The following is a 24,962-nucleotide window of genomic DNA, read 5'->3' on the forward strand; positions in this document are numbered from 1 at the left end:
ATCTAAATCAGGGTGAAATCTATTTCCATTATCTTGTCAATAAATAGCAAAGAGGACAGCATTGAAAAAGTAAGGCAAGCCATCAATTAAGTGTAATTTACAGAAAATTCACTGTTCCTATTTTACATGCAAAGAAACAGTTTCCCAAACAAACTGGGTACAACTGAGCATGTCAGCTTTGGAGCCTCGGTCAAAGTGACATGTGACAAGATGTAAATGTTGTTCAATTAGTCCTGAGAATGACATTTTTAGGTAATTATGTGTGTGTAACTGCTAATTGTCTAAGCTAAATTGTGGCTCCAAAATGGGCTAACAACACTTTGACTGTTAAACTGTATGTTAATTGTCGAGGACGAAGATAGCACAATCCAGTAAATGAGACCGCATCACATTATATTTCACTCAAACAGTAAAACATTTAATGTTGGCTAGGAAAAAGCAAGACAAAATTACTCAGTTTGAGTCTAAATGCAATTTATTTCCAACCTTCTTTTCCAAAGGAAAAAAGAATGAATCTGTTTTATATCAGCATTCATATTACAATCTAGGTGATCATCTTTCAATATTTCAGCCAGTTCATTCAACAAGGACTCAGAGCAGGTAGCTACAAATTTTGTACTTCATAATTGCCAATTCATACCCGGGAATTAACAGTTGACGGAAAACGGAAATTATATTTTTCAATGAATATTGAAATAAACCGCACTATTAAGATCTCTTTCAAAACGACATGACCACCGAGGCATCCTTCAGCGGATATAAGGGCACAACTGTGCAATGAAATAATGTGCACGAGTGAGATCATTGTGCAACGATTCTGCAACATGCAATCAAAGCAGGGACTATTTTCCCCTTCATCAGCTATCCAGCGTAAATATTGCCAGCAAGAGGAATCCAATTTAAATTCCATTCTACCGGGAGATGGTATTGTTTCATTTTATGTGTGCTTTGACATTTCTGGCTATTAATATAAAGTAAAATCCAGACGTATTTACATAAATATGACATTAAACTCTATTATAAATTAAGACTGACACATTGCAGTGGGAGAAGCAGGATGATCGATTTCTAGATCAAATGGTTGAGAGGACAACAAAAACAGTAACTAAGGCTGGATTTACACTACAGGTCTCAATGGAGAAATTCTGACTTAATGCCTAAGTGTGATTTGTCTTTTTACCTGTACACAATAGTGGCATATATCTAATATAATTGTCTTTACATTCACTAACAACTGAAACAACCTTCATGCGAAGATGTCCAAAATACTACAAGAGTCAATACCAGGCGGAAGTAAACAAAAACAACAAATTAAAACATTACATTTTACATAAGGTTTTGTTGGACTGACTCAACCCCGGACCGCAATATTTCATGTTTTTGTTGATTTATCCTTCCATTTTCTATACTGCTTATCCAGTGTTGTACTGGAATTAAAATGAACAAAAGTTCATGAACTCCTCCATATTTTGGGCGAACGTGAACTGAATGCAGTGTATTTCTGCCTAACGAACATGATAGTGAACGTGCTCATTCTGGTCACTGATGGTGTAGTGGTACACTCGCCTGACTTTGGTGCGGGCAGCGTGGGTTCAGTTCTCACTCAGTGACGGTGTGAATGTGAGTGCGAATGGTTGTCTGTGTCTATATGTGCCCTGCGACTGCCTGGCGACCAGTTCAGGGTGTAGTTCGCCTTTCGCCCGAAGTCAGCTGGGATAGGCCCCAGCGCCCCGCAACCCTAACCAGGATAATTGGTGTTGAAAATGGATGGATGCTCATTCTGACTTCTGAATGTTTTTTTGTTCATGAGAATGCCAGGTTTCCTATATGGTTTTCTCATATCCACTTGATACTATTTTCATCTGAGAGGTGTTGCTTGAGAATTAAAGTATTTTTTTCTAACAGTATTTGATGTAGTATCTTAAATTATTAATTGGTGTCTTTTGTGTTAATGTTTGCTTGTTTGACTCTGTAGCATGTATTTTGAGTAACTACTGTATTGATGTACTATGTGCTGTACTCATGTATTATTTGTACTGTTGATTATATCTGTAGCCCAGGAAGATTATCAAACAGCTACGGCACAAGATAATGGGATGTCAGCTGCTTGAGACAGTCATTGATATTCTAACCAAAATACTTTGCCTACAACACTAAACATAGTCAATACCCAAAGTAATTCAGTATATGATCGCCAGCATTTTCTGTAATTGCGATCAGTGATTTTGAGCTCGTAACTACGACGGTTGCCGCCAAGCTAACGGAGCTAGCTACCTTTAAATAACAAAAAATGGCAACGTGTGCTCGAGCCATCTCATTTTCCGGGTCACACTGAGAGCAAGTGCATTGTCAGATTTACTTCAAACTTCACAGAAAACAAGAATAATAATTGTGAATCACGTCAATATAGTTATCTATTGTGTCCGAATGCAAAAAAATGAGATTTTAGTGAGATTTGCATTGTAACAACGACAAGGAACATTTTCATCTTTGTCAAAACTTTGAATAAACACTAACTAACATAGATAACAATGAAAACTCCCCCTGTAAGAATCTGAAAGGTATTCCTGTAGACGTCATTGCCGTCAATCAAATAAGAGGTCCGCCGGCATTCTTTTTGTCACTGTCATTCAATAGTAATTTCCACTTTCACTTTTTGCAGTCAGAGTTGTGCTGACAAAACCACGAGTTCTTCGGCAATGTGTCTTCATTCAATCGACAACAAACAGACCTTCCAGAATTAAAAGTAACAGTTACCAGTACTTAAAATGCACGAGCGGATGCATAAGTAAGCCATGTGGCTCCTTTGAAACTGGTACCTGATTGGCCGACTGTCGTATCCCCACACCTCCAACATCCCGAGCTACTGCGGGGATTATTTAGCTGCGGACAAGCCAGATTCTAACACAAAGTTTAAGGTCTTATGTCCCCCAATATTGTTAATTGAGTGGCTTCTTCATGAGTTCAACTTACATATTCTGCAAAAAAACTAAAATCACAAATTTATGCGACTTGGCTCAGGCTGACTTACTGCGGGTTTTGTCGTGGTGGGTCACATACAGTATATAATATAATGGCCTGCAGAACAGGATAGTTTTCTTAAATCTCACTATGGATGAGTACTGTATAGTTCATACAAATTCGACGCTGCTCATGGAATTACGTGTAAATGTTTGGCTGATGTCGTGGTGTGGGCCAATGTCATGCTGATTTCAAATTGATCCCGGAGGACAGACGAAATTGCTGCGGGAGCTTGACGTGTCTGCCTTAGACGCTTCCAGGAGAAAATCTGTGGAAACACACTCTAACTGAGCCTTCATATGAAGGGGAATAAACGTCTTATTTGGCAACCACAGCCACCAATAGTTGCACGGTCGTGTGTCATCAAAATGGGATGCATGCCTGGAGGGGATAGAGGGGGAAGAGAGAGAAAGAAGAGAAAAAAAAAAAAAAAAAAAAAAAAAAAAAAAAAAAAAAAAAAGCTTATGGAGGTGACCTCAGCCGGGAAATCTGCATTGATTAGCAAAAAACTGTAAGGTAAGCTGTTTGCTATTCCCTGGCAGACAGAAGAGCATTTTCCCTTTGGATTTGAATGAGGGGAATGATAGTCTGGTGAAGAAAGTGGGTGAAGCAATTGGCTTGGGGGAAGAACTATGGACAAGTTAATTTTGTGAATTGTGAACTAAGTTCAAAATCTTTAACTATTAACTGAACTACAATTGAAAAATTTGTGAAATGAACTTTGAACTAGTTTGCAAAGAAAATGAATATTCCCGAAACTGCGCTAATCCTCACTCACACAAGTGATTTATTTATTTTTTACCATGTTTGTTTTGTTAGGGCAGATGTGGGTCTGTACACGCCACTGATAGGGGTATTTCGATGATGTCAGATTGCAACACCACCAAACAAAAATTGGCCGGTGCATTGCTGCCAGAAAAATAATCGTCCCGAAACTTATGTCCCTGTGCGACGATCAGAAATTGCGCATACCAGTGTTATGTCAAAACAAGCTTCTTGTCAAACCGCACTCTCCAGCGCTTCAGCACATGCGCAAACTGAGCTACCGGCATCTATCGAGTTAGGCTTTTTCATGAAAGACTTACCCTATGCGTTTATCTCTGTTTATTCAATATTTGACAGTTATACGTTATGCTGTAGTCTGTGTCAATATGTGCCCTGCGACTGACTGGCACCCAGTTCAGGCTGTAGTCCACCTTTCGCCTGAAGTCAGCTGGTATAGGCTCTGGCGCTCTGCGACCCTAAACAGGAAGAGCGGTACGGAGTATGCAGTACAGAGTTACACCTTATATAAATGTGAATAAAAACTGAATAAATAAACTTTTTGGGGCAAATTTCCTTGTCAAATTAGGCTTATCCACAGTGCCGTGAAAATGTCAAATTCTTACAATTTTGCAGTTTCCCCACTTTGTTTAAGATCAAACAAATGTAAATATCAGAAAAATATAACCCAAGTGAACTTAATATGCTGTTTTTAAATGGTGATTTAATTTATTTAGGGGGGAAAAAACTATTCAAAGTTACCTTGGCCCTGTGTGAAAAAGTAATTAACCCCCTTGTGAAATCATGAATTAATTGTGGCTAATCACAATTTTTGGTTAATTTTTATTGATCACACCCAAGCCTGATAACCTCCAGACCCCTTCAATAAAGAAATCACTTAAACACAATCAAGTCAGACAAAAGATCTAAAAAGGGCTGCAACAAAATGACATAACCCAAAGAAATTCCAGAGCAGTCAAGAAATAAAGGAATTGACATCTATCAGTCTGGAAGGTGTTACAAAAAACATTTCTAAAGCTTCAGGATTGCAGTAAACCAAAGGGAGAGCCATTATGCTCACATAGAGAAAACATGGAACAGTGGTGAACCTTCCCAGGAGTGGCTGGCCTACAAAGATTACCCCAAGAGAACAGTAATGACTCATACAGGAGGTCACAAAAGAACTCAGGACAACTTCTAAAGAACTGCAGGCCTCCCTTGCCTCAGTTAAGGGATCAGCTGTATCAGCCAATCATGTCATCAAACTGCAGAATGACATCATTCATGACACAACAATAAGGAAGAGAATGGCATCCATGGCAGCGTTCCAAGGCGAAAACCACTGCTGCCCAAAAAGACCAAAGGATTGTCTCTCTTGCTCTCGTCCAGTGCAGACGCTTTTTTGCTCGCTCTGCGTGCTTCACTTCTGTTTACATTTTTTCTTGCTGATAAGCTTGTTTTTCTTCTAAAAAAAATTTGAAGCAGCGACTCCTGGATATTTTTAAACCTGTGGGACTGTACTTTTTTTTGTAGATACAGTCAGTTGTTGCCATCTTCCAATATTTTCTGATACGCTCTCACCATTACGTGAGCGTGGCCTGCTAACTAGCACAAGCCTGCTATTAGCAACAAGACCAGCAATCAAGATGCCTCCCTTTTCCACTGAGGACTATCATGGACTGCTGCAGAGGATGTAAATCCTGGAAACGAAAATCCACCGTCTTGAAATGTATGTGGATGTAAATGGACAGTCGGGGAATGAAACCACTCTACCGATGTCTCAAAATGGTGAGCAGAAGTGTGCCAATTAGCTCAACAAAGGGGATGGATGTGGACTGTGGAAACCGTAATGGACCATCCAGCAGTTCTCCCTGGAATTTACTGGGAGCAAAGCCCAAAGATATGGGACAACATCTAAAATACCAGCAGCTTACCGAGGAATCCGGCTGGCCTGCGTTGCGGGCTCCTTCAACCCAGAGTGAGCAGCCGTGGACGGTCGCAACAGCGAAGGGCAAGAAAAAAGAACGCATGTCAAGGCATAACATTGACATCAGACTTACTAATAGATTTCAGCCACTTTTACAAGACTCTAGCCAAGAATGCTCATCCCCGACCATCACTGAAAAGTATGAAACTAAATCATACAAGAAAAAAATGGCACCCCAAACGTTAATAGTTGGTGCTGGAGCTGTCAAGAATGTGAAACGTTTTTGCAGTGAGAACACCACCAAAGTACTGTGTTTTACCAATGACAGGGTTTCTGATATCTCTAAAGAAAAAAAAAAATCCTGGAAATCACTAATCAGCACTCAGCTGTGAAATGTGTTATTATACACACAGGGGCCCTGTATGTTCTGAAGCAGCAATCAGGAGGTACTGAAACGAGATTTCATTGATCACCTAACAAAAGTGCTATGTTTGGATGCTGAGGTTTTTATGAGTGGACCTCTCCCACTTGTACGATTTGGAGATGAATGTTTCGCTACGCTCAGTCAATTAAATAAGTTCCTCAAAGAAGTGTGTAGTGCACTATCCGTGACTTTGACAATTTCTGGATTTTTTGGGAGCGCAGACATCTTTACAAGGCAGACGGTTTCTGTCTAAATAGACAAGGAGTTAAGTTATTGGCTGCCAACATTTTTTACTGTGTACGTCATTCAGTGGCCTGAAAAGAAAACAATGGCCTTGGTGACACGGATGAAGGACAAAAAGATGCAGTTGTTCCCAAACAATCAGAGGAACAGGAGATAAGGCGACCTGAGGCGCAGACGGATTCATCGGTGTCATCCAAACAATTGGAGGAGCGAATGACAAATGAGATGAGCCAGCACATTGAATCTCCCACACCGCTCCCTGCCCCATTGAAGCAAAGCCCAACGCAAAACTCACTCTCTACTAGCCTAAATTCTCTGCTAGGTGTGCTGGACAGGATGAAGACTATTGTCAATATTGGAGTCCAACGCAAACCACGCCAAGATCTTCCTCCCATCTCCCCTCGCCTGAAACCACTGTCCACTAATATGCGAAGGGCCCCTCCCCCACCCATGAAGAACATTATCTGCGAAACTGACTGATATCTGCGGGGTCTTTTCCAGAATAAGTCAGACCCCTATGGAGATCAGGCATTTATATCCCTGTAATTACAACGGACAGAACGTTGGTCAAAAAAATCCATCCATCCATCCCTTTTCTGAGCCGTTTCTCCTCAGTAGGGTCGCGGGCGTGCTGGAGCCTATCCCAACTATCATCGGGCAGGAGGCGGTGTACACCCTGAACTGGTTGCCAGCCAATTGCAGGGCACATACAAACAAACAACCATTCGCACTCACAGTCACACCTACGGGAAACTTAGAGTCGTCAATTAACCTACCATGCATGTTTTAAGGATGTGGGAGGAAACCGGAGTGCCCAGAGAAAACCCACGCAGGCACGGGGAGAACATGCAAATTCCACACAGGCGGGGCCGGGGATTGAACCCAGGTCCTCAGAACTGTGAGTCAGATGCTCTAACCAGTCGTTCACCGTGCCGCAGTCAAATAAATATGGCACAAAAAAAGTAGAACTACAAACTTAGTGAGGATAAAATGTGAATTTATCAAACCATTGTCTCCAGTTATCTCTGCTAGACTAGCTCTTTTCAATATCAGGTCACTGGGTAATAAATCAATGTTGATTAATGACATCATTACAACCTATGATCTGGACTTTTTGTTACTAAATGAAACATGGTTAACAGAAAGTAGCTGTAATACCATTTTAAATGAGGCAACACCAGCAAATTTTTATTTTATGAACAAGTGTCGAATAGGGAAAAAAGGCGGTGGTTTTTTTAAGTCATGATTTCAGTGTAAAGAAATTATACTGTGTGATTTTAGCTCTTTTGAATATCTCTCCACACCACTTGCCAGTTTGTCTCCATTGTTTTCTCATCTGGAATCATTACCGTATACAGTGGGTATGGAAAGTTTTCAGACCCCCTTAAATTTTCCTCTCTTTGTCATCTTGCAGCCATTTGTTAAAATCATTTAAGTTATTTTTTCCCCTCATTAATGTATACACAGCACCCCATATTGACAGAAAACAAACGGAATTGTTGAAATGTTCGCTGATTTATTTAAAAAAAAAATAATAATAATAATGAAATATCACACAGCCATAAGTATTCAGACCCTTTTCTCTGTATTTAGTAGAAGCACCCTTTTGAGCGCATACAGCCATGAGGCTTTTTGTGAATGATGCAACAAGATTTTCACAATTGGATTTGGGGATCATCTGCCATTCCTCCTTGCAGATCGTCTCCAGTTCTGTCAGGTTGGATGGTGAACGTTGGTGGACAGCCATTTTCAGGTCTCTCCAGAGATGCTCAATTAGGTTTAAGGCAGGGCCATTCAAGTTGTTCTGAAGCCACTCCTTCGTTATTTTAGCTGTGTGCTTAGAGTCATTCTCTTATTTGAAGGTGAACCTTTGGCCCAGTCTGAGTTCCTGAGCACTTTGTGTGTACATTAATGTGGGGGAAAAAGAAGTTTAGCAAATGGCTGCAATATAAAAAAAATAAAGAGTCAAAAATTTAAGGGAGTCTGAATACTTTCCGTACCCACTGTAGCTCACAAATTCAGAGCACCATTGTGGGCAAAAGGTACAGTACAGCCCATGCTGCCTCTGCAACTGTCAATTTTCGTCTTTTCTTGTCGCTTATAAAAAACAAAAACAAAATGGAATTACAGGTTGTCTGTCACCAGTGGCCTGCCACAGATTACAACAGCTGATGATCTACTCCGGTGTTGCAAACTCCCCTCAGCAGAAGCCAAGGGGAGTTTTTTAGTCTTAAGGCTTAAAGAAATAATAATGTACAAATGTTTATAATGTAATTATAAAGATCCATGACATTATTGAGTAAATAAATGTATTTTTTATTTCTCAATGATGTCAGGTCTATTTGGAGTAATTTTGATTTCTTGTACATGTCTGTCAAAATCTGTAAAAAATAAATATTAGTATTTTAGGGTAAACCATGTATATAGCTTGTAAATAAAATGTGTTTCAGTACTTTTAATTAGTTTTATTTTTCTTTTAAATATACAATCAATGAACATGCAATATATATGGCACTGCTGTTTACGAACTGGAAAGAGACACGAAATGTAACATTGATTTCTGTGTGGCAATTGTGAAGGAGGAACCATTCATTTTCAGTTCTTTAATTATAACAATTGTACTATTTCAAAATGGTAGAGGTAAATGCACAGACACTCCTGGAGTTAAATAAAAAAAATAAGGTGCAAATGGATCTACAAATATTTATAAAGTAATATAACACGCACATTTCTACTGGGGCAATGCTTTGAAAATATGAACTGTGGTTCCTCGTTGTCCACTTTGTCAGCATCCTATATAACATGCTTAGGGATTTTCCGCATTACATATTGGCAATAGGCAGCATTGGCAGAATCGCCTGTTGTTCGCACCAAGGTCACAAAAGTTCTCAGCTCTCCGCATGTCAATCCACATTTCTTTGGCTAGGCATAAACCTCCCTCGTCCAAGATCAGGGTGTCCATAAGGTTTGTCGTGTCTGCAGTTATGGCAGACACCAATGCGTTGATCATGGGCTGAAGAGTCGGAAGACCTTCCCTCGATGTCTCGTGGAGGACGTCAAAACATGGAGCAGGGGTCGCGTCACAGAAATGTCTATCACACTATGTTTACTCTAAACTCAGCCTGTCAGGTATTTCCTGTAAAGCAAGACATTATGGTGATTAGAGTTTGTGTTTGTGAATTTGGCAATCCATTGTTACAGAAATAGCATCTCTCTTTTCTGATGTCCACATATAAAAGCAGTTTAAAAGGTTTTTAAATAATTCCCTCATACCCATCCCATCAACAAAAGTCTAATGAATATGATACAGTACCTTTTTTTTTACCCAGTTTTAATTCTTGTACACATACAGTGGGGCAAAAAGGTATTTAGTCTGCCACCAATTGTGCAAGTTCTCCCACTTAAAAAGATGAGAGATGCCTGTAATTTTCATCATAAGTATACCTCACCTATGAGAGACAAAATGAGGAAAAAAATAAATAAATCCAGAAAATCACATTGTCTGATATTTAAAGAATGTATGAGCTATTGATGGTGGAAAATAAGTATTTGGTAAATAACAAAAGTTAATCTCAATACTATGTTATATACCCTTTGTTGGCAATGACAGAGGTCAAAGGTTTTCTATAAGGTTTTCACACACTGTTGCTGGTATTTTGGCCCATTCCTCCATGCATATCTCCTCTAGAGCACTGATGTTTTGGGGCTGTCGCTGGGCAATACAGACTTTCAACCCCTTCCAAAGATTTTCTAAGGGGTTGAGATCTGGAGACTGGCGAGGCCACTCCAGGACCTTGAAATGCTTATGAGAAGCCACTCCTTTGTTGCCCGGGCAGTGTGTTTGGGATCATTGTCATGCTGAAAGACCCAGCCACGTTTTATCTTCAATGCCCTTGCTGATGGAAGGAGGTTTTCACTCAAAATCTCACGATACATGGCCCCATTCATTCTTTCCTTTACACCTGGTCCTGGTCCCTTTGCAGAAAAACAGGCCCAAAGCATGATGTTTCCACCCCCATGCTTCACAGTAGGTATGGTGTTCTTTGGATGCAACTCAGCATTCTTTCTCCTCCAAACACAACAAGTTGAGTTTTTACCAAAAAGTTCTATTTTGGTTTAATTTGACCATATGACATTCTCCCAATCGTCTCTGGATCGTCGAAATGCTCTTAAGCAAACTTCAAACGGGCCTGGACATGCTGGTTTAAGCAGGGGGACATGTCTGGCACTGCAGTATTTGAGTCCCTGGCAGCGTCGTGTGTTAATGATGGTAGCCTTTGTTACTTTGGTCCCAGCTCTCTTCAGGTCATTCACTAGGTACCCCCGTGTGGTTCTTGGATTTTTGCTCACCGTTCTTGTGATCATTTTGACCCCACGGGGTGAGATCTTGCCTGGAGCCCCAGATGGAGGGAGATTATCAGTGGTCTTGTATGTCTTCCATTTTCTAATAACTCCCACAGTTGATTTCTTCACACCAAGCTGCTTACCTATTGCAGATTCAGTCTTCCCAGCCTGGTGCAGGTCTACAATTTTGTTTCTGGTGTCCTTTGACAGGTCTTTGGTCTTGGCCATAGTGGAGTTTGTAGTGTGACTGAGGTTGTGGACAGGTGTCTTTTATACTGATAAGTTCAAACAAGTGCCATTAATATAGGTAACGAGTGGAAGACAGAGGAGCCTCTTAAAGAAGTAGGAGCCAGAAATCTTGCTTGTTTGTAGGTGACCAAATATTTGTTTTCCACCATAATTTGCTTTTTTTAATTCTTTAAAAAATAAATAGTGATTTTCTGGATTTTTTCCCCTCATTTTTTCTCTCATAGGTGAGGTATACCTATAATGAAAATTACAGGCCTCTCTCCTTTTTTTCATTGGGAGAACTTAAATACTAGATAATAGAACTGACTAAATACTTTCTTGCCCCACTGTACATTTACAAGGAGGGGTGTTTTTGTCACAAGCCACATTGTAGTTATGGGTTCCCTCAGATGGCCTTTATGACTGGAAACACATTTTTAATTGGCTCATCATGTTATATATACAGTACGTACACAACCAACTGATGGATAACTTGTTTTGAAAGCAGAAGTCAAGGATAATAGTTTGTTCAGCTATTTTCCAAGTTACTTTAAAAATGGGTTTGGTGACAAAAACAGCTCAACATTTATTACATATCGCAATTTGGAAGTTTTGATAAAAATTTAAGCAAGAACCATGGAAGTTGACACAATTTGCTTTCACCTGCAGATTTACAGTGACTAAAAACATTTGTGTGTGTGTGTGTAAGTATACGCACTGCTCTCCTCTTGGGAACTCTGAACAAAAATGGATGTAACTTTATGGGACATTGCCTCGACTAAAATGTGGAGTATTGGTATTTATAGCTTTTATCAAAGCTCGTTGCTAAATAAGAGTCTAATAATCAAATGTACTGTACTTTCTCGTGTATAATGCATATTTTCCCCCCAAAAAATTGTCAAAAGTCAATAGTGCGCGTTATACATGGGTATAGGGGCAAATGGAAAAAAAACCTTCGCATTTTATACATGTATGCCGCCATCTAGTGGTTATGAAAAAGCTGTACACTTTCATTCAAAAATGCCGCCACCACCACCTAATGGTTATAAAAAAGGTGTAGCCTACACTTTCATTCCAATATGACACGGGTACGTATGACTGCATATATGTACAGTTATGCTCATAAGTTTACATATCCTGGCAGAATTTGTGAAATATTGTTTTTTTTTATATGACTGATGACTGAACAACAACCATCATTAATTTCTTTACAGTTATGTTTTGTTTAATGATAATGCTTTTCTGAAATGCCTGACCGTTTAAATTGAATCCCATTAAAATAAAATTAAGTGTGTTTTCTTTTAAGAATTGTACCCATCTTACAAATTCTGCCTGGGTAATCAAAAATATGAGCACAACTGTGTGTTTTCTAATTTAGGTAGGGCTGTGAATTTCAAAATAAGAGCAAGTAAATTAAAAAAAGGATTAAGTGTTCAAATAAAGTGCTTAACTTCAGAATAATTCCTTGAAAAAAACTAATAAAATCCAGATAATACTTCATGTTTTGATCATATGGGTAGAAGCAAAATCATGCATTGTAAATCATGCATTATACATAGGTAGAAGGGTTTTCCAGAATTTTGAGGTCAACTTTGGGGGTGCGCATTATACATGGGTGCACTTTTTTTTTTTTTTTTGTCAATGTCTTTACGTCTCAAAAGTGTTCTCTGTCAATTGACTGTCTGTTGTCGTACTAGAGCGGCTCCAACTACCGGAGACAAATTCCTTGTGTGTTTTTTGGACATACTTGGCAAATAAAGATGATTCTGATTCTACACGAGAAATGACGGTACATGCAAATAACCTTCAAACTAAAACTTGAGTTTTCTACTTGTATTCAGTATGATAACATCTGTTTCTTTTACTTACCGGTGAAGAGACATGACGAAATAGTCAACGTTGTTGCAACAAGATGATCACAGCACGTCGTCAACAAACCATGAGACTTGCGCGTGCGCACCGATGAGGGGTGTGGCTTCGGCCAAACACTTGGGTGAGGGAGGGAGTAGGGAAGTGAAGCTACATTCAAATCTTGATAGCATTTTGAAGACGATATACTTCACCTTTAATACACGTGAAGAGTAAATATTGTTGCTGTGACAATTCAATTGTAGACTGCACACGTCGAGACAAGTATTTCTTAACATACAGGTATTGTGTAACGACAAAATGTCATAGGTAGAGATGTACGTAAACTAAGAACCTACTGTAAATAAAAACATTTCACCCCCCCCCAACATTACGGTGAGGTAGCCTTGTCAAGCAACAGAGAAACGAAAGAAGTTAGTATGAGGTTGCAGAGTACACACCTTCCCCCCAAAAAATAAAGATTTGATTCACAGCTTTATTGAGTGGCTTAAGAATTATCCTCTCAAAACAGTAATGTACTCTGTGCTTAGCGTTTCATTGCAAGAGTTTCTCTCATCTTTACAATGTCTTTCCCTGAGATCGATGCCCACATGCAAATTGAGGCTTCTTGTTTAGATCAACAGTGGAACTAACTTTCCAAAATAAATCTGCATTAAAACGTCATAAATATTTCATGTAATCGAAGTGCCGTAAGAGCAAACAGTTTTTCGAGTGCAGCAAAGACTTTAAAACAAACGACGGGCTCCTTTTATTTTTATTATTTATCTTAGCTAACAATCTTGGCTGTGACAAAACCAAAGAAATGTCAAAGGATATCAAGAGCCATTTGAACCAAAGGGGAAAAGCATACAAGCAGCTGTCGACCATGGATATGGTTTCAGTTTACCTACACTGTTATGGAACTTTTAGGTTCACTTTTGCCTTTTTAGGTACTCAGAAGCATGGCCCCCGATGAAGCAAAGAAGTTGACAGAAAATCAACCCAACTTTTATAGTGCTTGTGTCTCGGCAAAGGCCAGTGAGAAACATAGCATAGCACAACACATTTTTATAAGCACATTACACTGAACAAGCAAAAATAGTTAGTGTATTAATTCAAATAATATAATAATATGCACAGTTTTTTTAACCAATCTCTATGAATGGCACAAAATCCCTCTATCAGGTTTTATATTTACAATAACATTGAAATTAAGTAAAAGGGTTCAAATGCTGGGAGGCAAGATTGATAATTCCATTGAAAATACAGAGTGAGTTTGTCAATATTAATTTTCCTGTACCCAAAGGAGCATCCCAACTGTTGTGTCATGTATTCACAACGCCTGAATCGTGCACTCTGTAGCCAAAATCGACCCGATAAGATCGCCTGGAGCTACAGCTCTAACCTTTGACCCGAACGACCAACTTTATAAAAACAAATAAGTGGAAGTCTACCCTGTTGCATTTTCCAATACAAATGACTTATCTTTTACACACCATCTGTAGAGCTCTCGCTCATGTAGCTCTTATTTTAATTATAATTATGATTTCAGTTTTTACACAGTTAGTTATTTTACAAGTATTTAAATTTTGCAAAGCTATAACCTCTTACCTTTTTTCTTTAGGAACGCTTTTCTGGTGCCCAAGGGACTCTGACGTACCTTTGGATTTTGAAGAAACTTTATAGCTGTAGAAACCTAGGAAGAGACAATAAAGATTTGGCAACATGACATCCACAGCAAAGTGACACTTTTAGAAGTCCAAACTGTCAGTAAAAACAAGTATTTGTAATAAGTAAAAAATAAATAAATACATTTGAAAAAGGACAATAAAAGGATTCCATTTAACAGAGACAGCTAATAATGGAGCCCACCTGACTACTTTCTAGCCAGTGTAAATGGAGAGAATGACCAACTCATCAGTTATAAAATTAGCCCATCAAGAGTGCTGGACAAATGGAGTATGGAGCTTAATTTGCTATTACCCTCTTAAAGACAAAATACCATTCTTAAGTGCACACTGAAAGAAAATCTATACTTAATGCGGAGGTGATCATTTGTATCTAATAACTTTAGAATCCTACGCTGAAAACCTCTGTAATTCTTCCAGTTAAAAACCTGCCATGATCAAATCACACAGCCTAAATGTTGTAATGACTTGAAACGTTAATGCACTAGAAACTTAAATAGCATCAGAACATCAAAAGTTTTAAGTGCACTGCTTTCATCGATTCTATTATGTTTTCCTTTGAGATGAACTTTAATTTTCCATCCGAGTATACATTTCCAAGAATTGGAAAAGGGGGCGGGGGTGTGGCTCTTCCGTCAAACTGCATTAAACAATAAATTTGAAATGAACAGCATAAGTTGGAGCCTTGGAAAATGGATAAATATGTAGGAACACAGAAAGGGGGAAACAACTAGAGAGAAGATTTAGATTACTTATTATCACACCTGTGGACCCCGTGATTCAATGTAGAAGTCATCCCTCTAATAAGTTGAAAGGTTTTGATTACTCTTCTTTTATTTTACTGTTGAAAGATACAAAGTGATTGAGCGCCGTGCCAGTGGTAATTCATTTTGGGTAATGCACTGCATATACTGTGCACCCATTTCAAACCAAAAGTATGACCGTTTAAACGTCCAGTGGGAGTTTGAGGCAGGGCGTTGTGTAACAAGCTTTATTACTGTGACAAACATACACAAGGCTATCACAACATCGCAAATTCATGGATCTTATTAAAGTGCATCTGACTTTTCATTAGTGTGTGCAGATTGCAATTAAAGTGAAACCAAATTAAGTATAGTTTATTCTAAGCAGGTACATAAAATATATTCAGGCATTCAATGGGGATTCTTTCAGCTTGTCCCAAGTAATACTACTACGTCTATCAAAATTGACCAAATTTGCTACTGAAAATTGTTTGGTGAATAAATAAATACTAACGTTGAAACAATGAAGTGGTCTTGATGTACATAAGGGTAACATAAGGGATATAGAAATTACCAGACCCCCCTATATACTGAGGGTTATAATGGTGTATTCCCTCAAATAGTAGCCTCCGCTCTACTAGATTTCCCAATTAATTGAAGGGGTTTGTCCAATAGAACAAATAATGACTTAATCTCAAATAGACATCTTTTTTCCCCTTCAGGAAAAAATGCATAATACAGGGGGTTGTAACTGAGAGCCAACATCTATCACTAACCTATGCTAAAGCAGCAGTTAAGTCATAATTAAAGTAAACATTTGTAGGAATATGAAGCAATCAAATGAAAAACTGTTAACATGGTGGTAACTTAGCCTGCCTTATTTTAGTTCATTGCATGCTTGTTTGCAACCCCAAAATGTCATATGACGGTAATTTATTAAACCGAAAACAGCAGAAATTAGTGTTACTGTCTGACTGTTACTACAGAATTTAAGTTGGGATAAGTCCGATGTACAAGTTCATACATATCTAAAGGATGGGTGTTCTTTAGTCAATGTATTTCTAGTTTGCATATTTAAGATACACAATTACTTTGTCAGTTGTCCAAAGTATAATGCTATAATATTTTAACATCAATTGGTGAAGTTTGGCCTGCAAGTTCACTGCTGATTTTATTTCATTATTGAGTAAAGTTGTTCTTCATAAGTAAAAGTTATCATTGATGTGATTTTTCCTATTCAAGATTAAGAATTATTGTTGTTTGGATTACATTTGCATTGGACTGCCATGAAATCAGCGTACTGCACATGGCTGCATTAGATTGTGACAGTTACAGATATTTTAACCCAAATTTTTCACCTATCATGTGAAAAATAGAAAATATATATCCACAGCAAATCAGTATATGATAGCCAACACTTGCTTGAAGTACTGTACGATCATTCAGTGAGTTTGGGTTCATAGTTTTGACTAATCGGGAGTGTTTACTAGCCTCGGAGGGCTATGTGGCTAAGAACCAGCGGCCTACGGAGCCACGAACTCGCTTAACAGTACAAGCCAACAGAGGAGCTAGCTGAGGTGCTGTCAGCGGTTGCGAAAACGCAGCTAGTCAGCTGGATCGGCTAACGACAGTTCAGGATATCCATCCATCCATTTTCTGTACCGCTTATCCTTACTCGGGTCACGGGCGTGCTGGAGCCTATCCCAGCTATCTTCGAGCAAGAGGCGGGGTACACCCTGAACTGGTCGCCAGCCAATCGCAGGGTACACATAAACTGACTAAAGTTATTCACCTTCAACGCCAGCGGCACGGTGGCCGACTGGTTAGAGCGTCAGCCTCACAGTTCTGAGGACCCGGGTTCAATCCCCGGCCCCGCCTGTGTGGAGTTTGCATGTTCTCCCCGTGCCTGCGTGGGTTTTCTCCGGGTACTCCGGTTTCCTCCCACATCCCAAAAACATGCATGAATTGGAGACTCTAAATTGCCCGTAGGCATGACTGTGAGTGCGAATGGTTGTTTGTTCCTATGTGCCCTGCGAATGGCTGGCAACCAGTTCAGGGTGTACCCCGCCTCCTGCCCGATGACAGCTGGGATAGGCTCCAGCACGCCCGCGACCCTAGTGAGGAGAAGCGGCTCAGAAAATGGATGGATGGACCTTCAACGCCAAAAATAGTCAATAGCACTTACGATTTATTTACGATGTATTTTATCACTGACTCTACTCAAGCATTTACTAGCCTCCGAATGCTATCCAGCAAGGCCTACGGAGTGAGCGGAGGCAGAAGCGCGGCTCCCTAAAATTTTAAATCTTTTAATAACCTTTTGAAAAATTGGACTTGGATGACTGTTGCAGCATGGGAGATATTTAGGTTTTGTGAAAAGAAAATTCTAAATTAGGAGTGTCCAGAATGGAATCTTTCATCACCAATTATTTTTAACTATAATATATTTCTATATTACCAGCATATCAAACATTTTTATACTGACTCCACACTAATTACAAATTTGTCAAATTATTTTCTGGTTTATTGTGTTTGTGACCTTTGAACGACAGATTGAATGATTGTCACCTTTATGGATAATTAAAGACTTAATTTAGAAAAATGAAATTTAAGACTTTTTAGGTCCCCAGGGAATACAGCATGTCACCCAAACCCTTCATTCACAAGCAGATAAAGGACAATACTAAAAACCCAATACCCCACCTTAATGTGGGCCAAAAGATAAAGGCAAAACACCTCCAGAAATACAGCTCAGATGGCAAAACAAAGCCATTCAAGCAAGTAAAACATAATCTTCTAAAATGTATATTAGAGTGACACAGACACTATATGGAGTGAATGACCTAATAGAGAAAGAAAATGCTGAATAGGCAAATCTTTTTTACATCGCCTCACCGCAGCAATGCAATATTATTAATAACATTTGTGGTCATGTTAATATTAACAGTCATAAGCACAACATTTTTGGAAGGACCACGGGTAGCTCAGCGGCAAACTCATAAGGCACATGTCCATTTGGTTAGCGGTAGATCTTTAGGGAAAGGAAAAGTGCACTTCTTAGCAGATGACATAGAAGCTTTAAACAAGTTCCACCCAGACATCTCAATTATAACCACATTGCACAGATTTGAGTCTAGTCTTGTTATTGACTTATAGATGGGTAGCAAACTGGGCTTTTAGGTGGGTGGGGTGGATAACAATATACTATAGATTCGGAGAGACAGGCAAACATAAGAATACAATTATTAAAATTTCCACTGATAATGAAAACAGTATGTGTTTTTTTAATTGTATTTTAACAATATATATTTTTTGTTCTTTTTTTTGTTAAGCTTTACTTGCTCATGCACCAAAGTGCTCCATGTTGAAAGAAATAATCATTGCAAACTAGATCTCCATTAAAGTGTGAGGTGAACCTGAAAAAGAGGCAAAAACTCAATCAGAGGAGCAGAGACCATTAACCAACACACTTACTGTGAGTGAAGTTGATGAGTGAACAGGATTACAGCTATGTTATTGAGTTTGAATCGGACAAGACTTACGCTACACTTCACAAAACTACTAATCTGATGTGTTTATTTGTGTTAAATGACAATAAAATATATTTATGCTCAGACCACATGGCGGGGGAATCCATGTAAGCAGTTGTGTACAAAGTTTGTCAAAAACTTTCCAGGTCTGGTCTCACAATAGATAACTTTCAAATTATAACTACATTTCTCCCCTTTGAAGTAATCCTCCTGCAGTCCAACACCCTTTTTATCAGCATTTTCTGCCACATTTTCATGCAACCTCAGTTAAAAATATGTTTTCAAAGGCTGTTTGTTTTTTCTTTATGGTTCTTTACTTCTGTAAAAGTGGGTTACAACTTAGCAATAATAGGAAAATAAGGGCCCATAGTGACAACAGAATCACAGGCCTAAGCCACACTGATGGGGAAAACTTGCAGTTTGGGTTTTAATGTTGTTTTATTTATTTATTTATTTTTTGAGACAAGTCCTGGAACCTTTGTGATACACCTCATATTTTAGCTATATCCAGTAAATGCATTTAACTATAAAACACACAAATTTATTTTAGGGTTACAGTTTCAGAAATACTGTCACTGTGAAATAAGCATGAATCTCAAATTGAAATAGAATAGTGATGACAGACTGGTCAGTATGAAGTTATTTGGATGATTTGACTGAATCTAATTGTATTTTGCCTTTTACAGTGCAACAGACCCTGAATAAAATTGTATTTCGCCAATTTAAGCATTGCAATTTGCAACATACAAACACCTACCTTTTGCATAATTACACATTTTAGAGCAGCATTTTAAGGAAGTCATATATAATAATTTTCATTAATTTGTGAGAGCTACTCTACAAATATACTTTTCTTTATTCGGAGGACATGATGTAAGTCGAGTTTAGGTGGGAGGTGCAATGGAGGGGGCTAAAAGGAAATCATTAGCAGGTATAGGATTCGGTCTCAGTGTGAATCAATTAATTCCCAATTGCCCTGGCCTGTACATTTGTGGAAAAGTGCCCCTTATATGATAATAGACTGATAGACATGGACAAAAATTGTGTTAGAATAGTATCACATTTCCACCCCTAAACACAAATTAGGATGACCAAAAGCAAGAGAATGTGAGAGACAGCGAAAAATGAAGCTCTTTATTAATTTGATGCTTTCATCATAAGCTGTCTTGTATGACTAAACCAAATGCTTTCCTGATACAAGAGCACAGCTAAAAAGAAATTAAGTTTTAATTAAATTATTGTATTTCCTTTACTCGCCTCACTGGTTGATTTGGCAGACAGTGCTTTTTTAATCTTTTTAAAAGAAGGGCTTTGACTGCCCCTCTAATTGTGACATTGTTCCCACCTTAATATGACCTTTAGCAGGGAAAGCAATGCCTCATGGGAGCAGCTATAGAGAATTATTGACCCTGTTAGATATCAGGAAGCGAGGTGCACACTCCACTTGGACACTATATGTTACACCAACAGTGCGACTATTGTTTAACTATTTCAACATTAACCGTGTATTAAAAAATAAAAACCTTAGTTTCACTTTGAGTACTGCTCTTTTTAGTACTAAAACTAAAAATTTTACAAAGACTGTGTAATATTCAGCACCTGCATCTACAGTATATCATTTGGGAGAAAATAGGTAAAACTTACCAAAACTCTGCAGTTCCTGAAAAACAGTTTAACTATATACTTTTTAACAGTGCTGGAAAGCAAAAGGGCTAAATAACCTTGGTGGAATTTGTCTGTCCTGTGCGCTTAGAATGTGGTCAATTTTTATTGAATGATGCCCAACGTTTGAAATTTAAAAGGTCAAAGTCAACATTTCAATACATGAAACACACAATGGAAAACCCAATTGACATTTAGGTTTAAAAATAACATAGAACAGTGTATCAGTGTCAAAGCCCCAGGCCAGGAAGGCTGCAGTCAAGATATCAAACAGGGATGATGCAATTTTTGAAAGGGGAGCCAAATGGAAATTTTAGTTTTGTACCCTCCCTTCAGATTGCATATAGTGGCCAAACTTTCCATCCATCCATCCATTTTCCGTACCACTTATCCTCACTAGGGTCGCGGGCGTGCTGGTGCCTATCTCAGCTAACACTGGGCGCGAGGCGGGGTACACCCTGAACTGGCCAGATACAGACAAACAATTCACACTCACACCTATGGGGAATTCAGTGTCTTCAATTAACCTACCACACATGTTTTGGGAATGTGGGGGGAAACCAGAGTACCCGGAGAAAACACACGCAGGCACAGGGAGAACATGCAAACTCCACACAGGGGAGTCCGGCCTTAATTTGCCAATCAGCACTCTATCATCACAAACATGGAAAGTGGGTGGTAAGAAAAACAAAGGAGTAAGGTAGAGTTGATTCACCAAGGACTATGAAACAGTCAAAAAAAAAAAAAAAAAAAAAAAAGAATAGATCTGAATATATCATACTGAAGGCCACTCCCTAGAAATGAGAAAGGTGATACAGTATTTATTATAATAAAAGAAAAGTTTTTCTTTCAAATGTACCTATGCATAATGATTTGGTTTCCTGAGTCAAGTTATCTTACAACCTTGATTGTAAGAGGGGGGGGGGGAAGAGGTGAATGGTGTATTTTCAGCACATTCAAGTTTTATGTAAGTTACGGGCATTTATTTATTTTTTTTCTTCAAAACCTAATTTGGGGAGCATTTAAAATTTGAAAAGTATCATGCAAAATGTCAGCATATTGCCTGAGACTTCAGGATACCTCAAGAGGATACCTCAGTTCAGCTGGCAACAAAGCATTAGCTCAAACTAGTAAACCAACAGATGAAGACAACAACAGTGAATCCATTTGCAGTGTCCACCATTGTCAAGTACGTACTACGCTCTCCTGTCACACTACTGTTGGCCACGTGGATGACTGTGTATAGTGAAGATTGTGAAGATGAGACTTCAGTCCAAACAGCAGAGTCGACTGCTAATATCAATCTCCCATCACATTTCTACGCTGGAGGAAGCAGTACAGACAGTACAGCCCAACTTCAATGTGCTAGCTCAAAGCTATGTGGCGCAAGAGAAGCATGTCTTGCCTTGAGATTCTTGAGAAGAGGTGCTGACAAAGGAGACACACACACACACACCTCAAAACAGAGGTAGCTGCCGCTCCTCCATAAAAAACCATAATTATAAATGTCCACTGATCAGCAATAGGAGAGTGGCCAAAAGCTGCAACATATGTAATAGTATAGTAGCAAATAGTGAGTAATGTTTTTACTTGGAATTGGGGGTTGAATCCAGCTTGCAATCTTTCTTAACTTTTATCAATTTAAATTATTATTTTAATCCCATTGCTTTCTAGCAACACTCCGTACTTGTAGTAGCAACGTGACAAGTGGCCGCCATCTTGGTGGAATTTTATAAACAAAAAAACATGGAATGAGCACTTCAAACATCTCTAAAATCCCCCATAACAAATAAATTCACGAAAAAAAGAATTGATGACTAAAGTACATGACCTATTGCCTGTGAATATTCGCATTCATCCAGGTCATTTCATTCACAGGGCATTGAATCTATCGCAACTCTTCTGTTTGTCTTAGAAGACGTTTCGCCTCTCATCCGATAAGGCTTCATCAGTGCATGCAACAAGGCTTAGTGAGGATTCACTCGGCTTGTGTGTCAGTACACAGCAGTATGGAGGTATATGTGGATATGTCTGTGTGGAAGGTGGCTTGTATGGCACCGGCGAAGCTTTAAGGCTGAGATACAGTATGTGTCGACAGGCTTTAGACGATCAGGATTTTTGGGGCCGATCACCGATCAGCGAGTTAAAAAAAAAAAAAAAAAAAACATCCGATCACAAGATGGAGCAATATTTATTTAAATGACTTTTAATGTATATACTTGTGTACTGTATACTTAGTATCCACAAAAATATTCTCTAGTCAGGTCATGTATTCTAATCAGTCAGGTCAAACCAACATTACAACATGACAGAAATAATGCGTGCTAACTTACTGTAATTAAATTACTTTATTGTAATAAAATTACTTCATACACACTGAAGCTTTAAAGCATGATTCAACATAACGCCGGCATGTTTATGTACAATCCCAATTCCAATGAAGTTGGGACGTTGTGTTAAATATAAATAAAAACAGAATACAATGATTTGCAAATAATGTTCAACCGACATTTAATTGAATACACTACAAAGACAAGATATTTAATGTACAAACTGATAAACTTTATTGTTTTTAGCAAATAATCATTAACTTACAATTTTATGGCTGCAACACATTCCAAAAAAGCTGGGATAGGTGGTAAAAAAGACTGAGAAAGTTGCGGAATGCTCATCAAACACCTGTTTGGAACATCCCACAGGTGAACAGGCTAATTGGGAACAGATGGGTGCCATGATTGGGTATAAAATGAGCTTCCCTGAATTGCTCTGTCATTCACAAGCAAAGATGGGGCGAGGTTCACCTCTTTGTGAACAAGTGCGTGAGAAAATAGTCGAACAGTTTAAGGACAATGTTGCTCAATGTACAATTGCTACAGGAATTTAGGGATTTCATCATCTACGGTCTATAATATCAACAAAAGGTTCAAAGAATCTGGAGAAATCAATGCATGTAAGCGGCAGGGCCGAAAACCAACATTGAATGCCCGTGACCTTCGATCCTTCAGGCGGCACTGCATCAAAAACCGACATCAATGTGTAAAGGATATCACGGCATGGGCTCAAGAACACTTCAGAAAACCAATGTCAGTAAATACCGTTCGGGGCTACATCCATAAGTGCAACTTGAAACTCTACTATGCAAAGCAAAAGCCATTTATCAACAACACCCAGAAACGCCGCCGGCTTCTCTGGGCCCGAGCTCATCTAAGATGGACTGACGCAAAGTGGAAAAGTGTTCTGTGGTCTGACGAGTCCACATTTCAAATTGTTATTGGAAATTGTGGACGTCGTGTCCTCCGGGCCAAAGAGGAAAAGAACCATCCAAACTGTTATGGACGCAAAGTTAAAAAGCCAGCATCTGTAATGGTATGGGGCTGTGTTAGTGCCAATGGCATGGGTAACTTACACATCTGTGAAGGCACCATTAATGCTGAAAGGTACATACAGGTTTTGGAGAAACATATGCTGCCATCCAAGCAACATCTTTTTCATGGACGCCCATGCTTATTTCAGCAAGACAATGCCAAACCACATTCTGCACGTGTTACAACAGCGTGGCTTTGTAGTAAAAGAGTGCGGGTACTAGACTGGACTGCCTGCAGTCCAGACCCGTCTCCAATTGAAAATGTGTGGCGTATTATGAAGCGTAAAATACGACAACGGAGACCCCGGACTGTTGAACAGCTGAAGCTGTACATCAAGCAAGAATGGGAAAGAATTCCACCTACAAAGCTTCAACAATTAGTGTCCTCAGTTCCCAAACGAATGTTATGAAAAGAAAAGGTGATGTAACACAGTGGTAAACATGACCCTGTCCCAGCTCTTTGGGAACGTGTTGCAGCCATAAAATTCGAAGTTAATGATTATTTGCTAAAAATAATAAAGTTTATCAGTTTGAACATTAAATATCTTATCTTTGTAGTGTATTCAATTAAATTCTGTTTTTATTTATGTTTAACACAATGTCCCAACTTCATTGGAATTCGGGTTGTACAACCATTAGTGCTAGCACTAGCTTGCTAGGCTACATAACGTTTTGTTGGCTGCTTGTGAGCCATATCGTATTAAAAGTACGTGAACATACCTCAACCTACCTAAATAACGTCAAAAGATGTGACAAGGCTAAAAATAAACTCTCTTTTGGATTCAAATATACTGTATACAACGGCGACGCGGACTAAATGTCTTTTGCGGAGCCGATCAATGATCGGCGAATTATGACAAAGCCGATACCAATCAAGCCGATCAGATCGGTGTAAAGTCTAGTGTCGAGCTATTTCTGAAGTCGACTAATCCAAGTAATTAGATTTTTTTTATCCCAGCCATACTTGTAGTTGCAACCAAAGAATGAGCATGAAGTAACATTAGTGAAGATATGCATGAGACCATCAGTCCACTTTGAACTCATGTATTGACATGGAGGAATTTGCTTGAATAATACTATTGACGTTATTCAGCAAAATATTCATTCAGCATGTTGAGTAATCTTTTGAAAAATGGGGTCATTTTGCGTGATGCTAGACGGAGCAGATGAAACCGATC

The 24,962-nt window shown here is 38.9% G+C and overlaps 1 protein-coding gene across 2 annotated transcripts in view; it reads right to left on the bottom strand.

The window, feature by feature from the left end:
- The window catches only part of pex14 (peroxisomal biogenesis factor 14), an 84,231-nt gene that overhangs the window by 41,048 nt on the left and 18,221 nt on the right, over positions 1-24,962 (bottom strand). For both annotated transcript variants that reach the window (XM_061782105.1, XM_061782096.1), the window contains exon 3: positions 14,409-14,493. In XM_061782105.1, the coding sequence (XP_061638089.1) occupies positions 14,409-14,493 (85 nt within the window). The remainder of the gene's footprint in view (positions 1-14,408; positions 14,494-24,962) is intronic.

This window comes from Phyllopteryx taeniolatus, chromosome 1 (genome assembly GCF_024500385.1).
Source record: "Phyllopteryx taeniolatus isolate TA_2022b chromosome 1, UOR_Ptae_1.2, whole genome shotgun sequence".
Classification (NCBI taxonomy): Eukaryota; Metazoa; Chordata; class Actinopteri; order Syngnathiformes; family Syngnathidae; genus Phyllopteryx; species Phyllopteryx taeniolatus.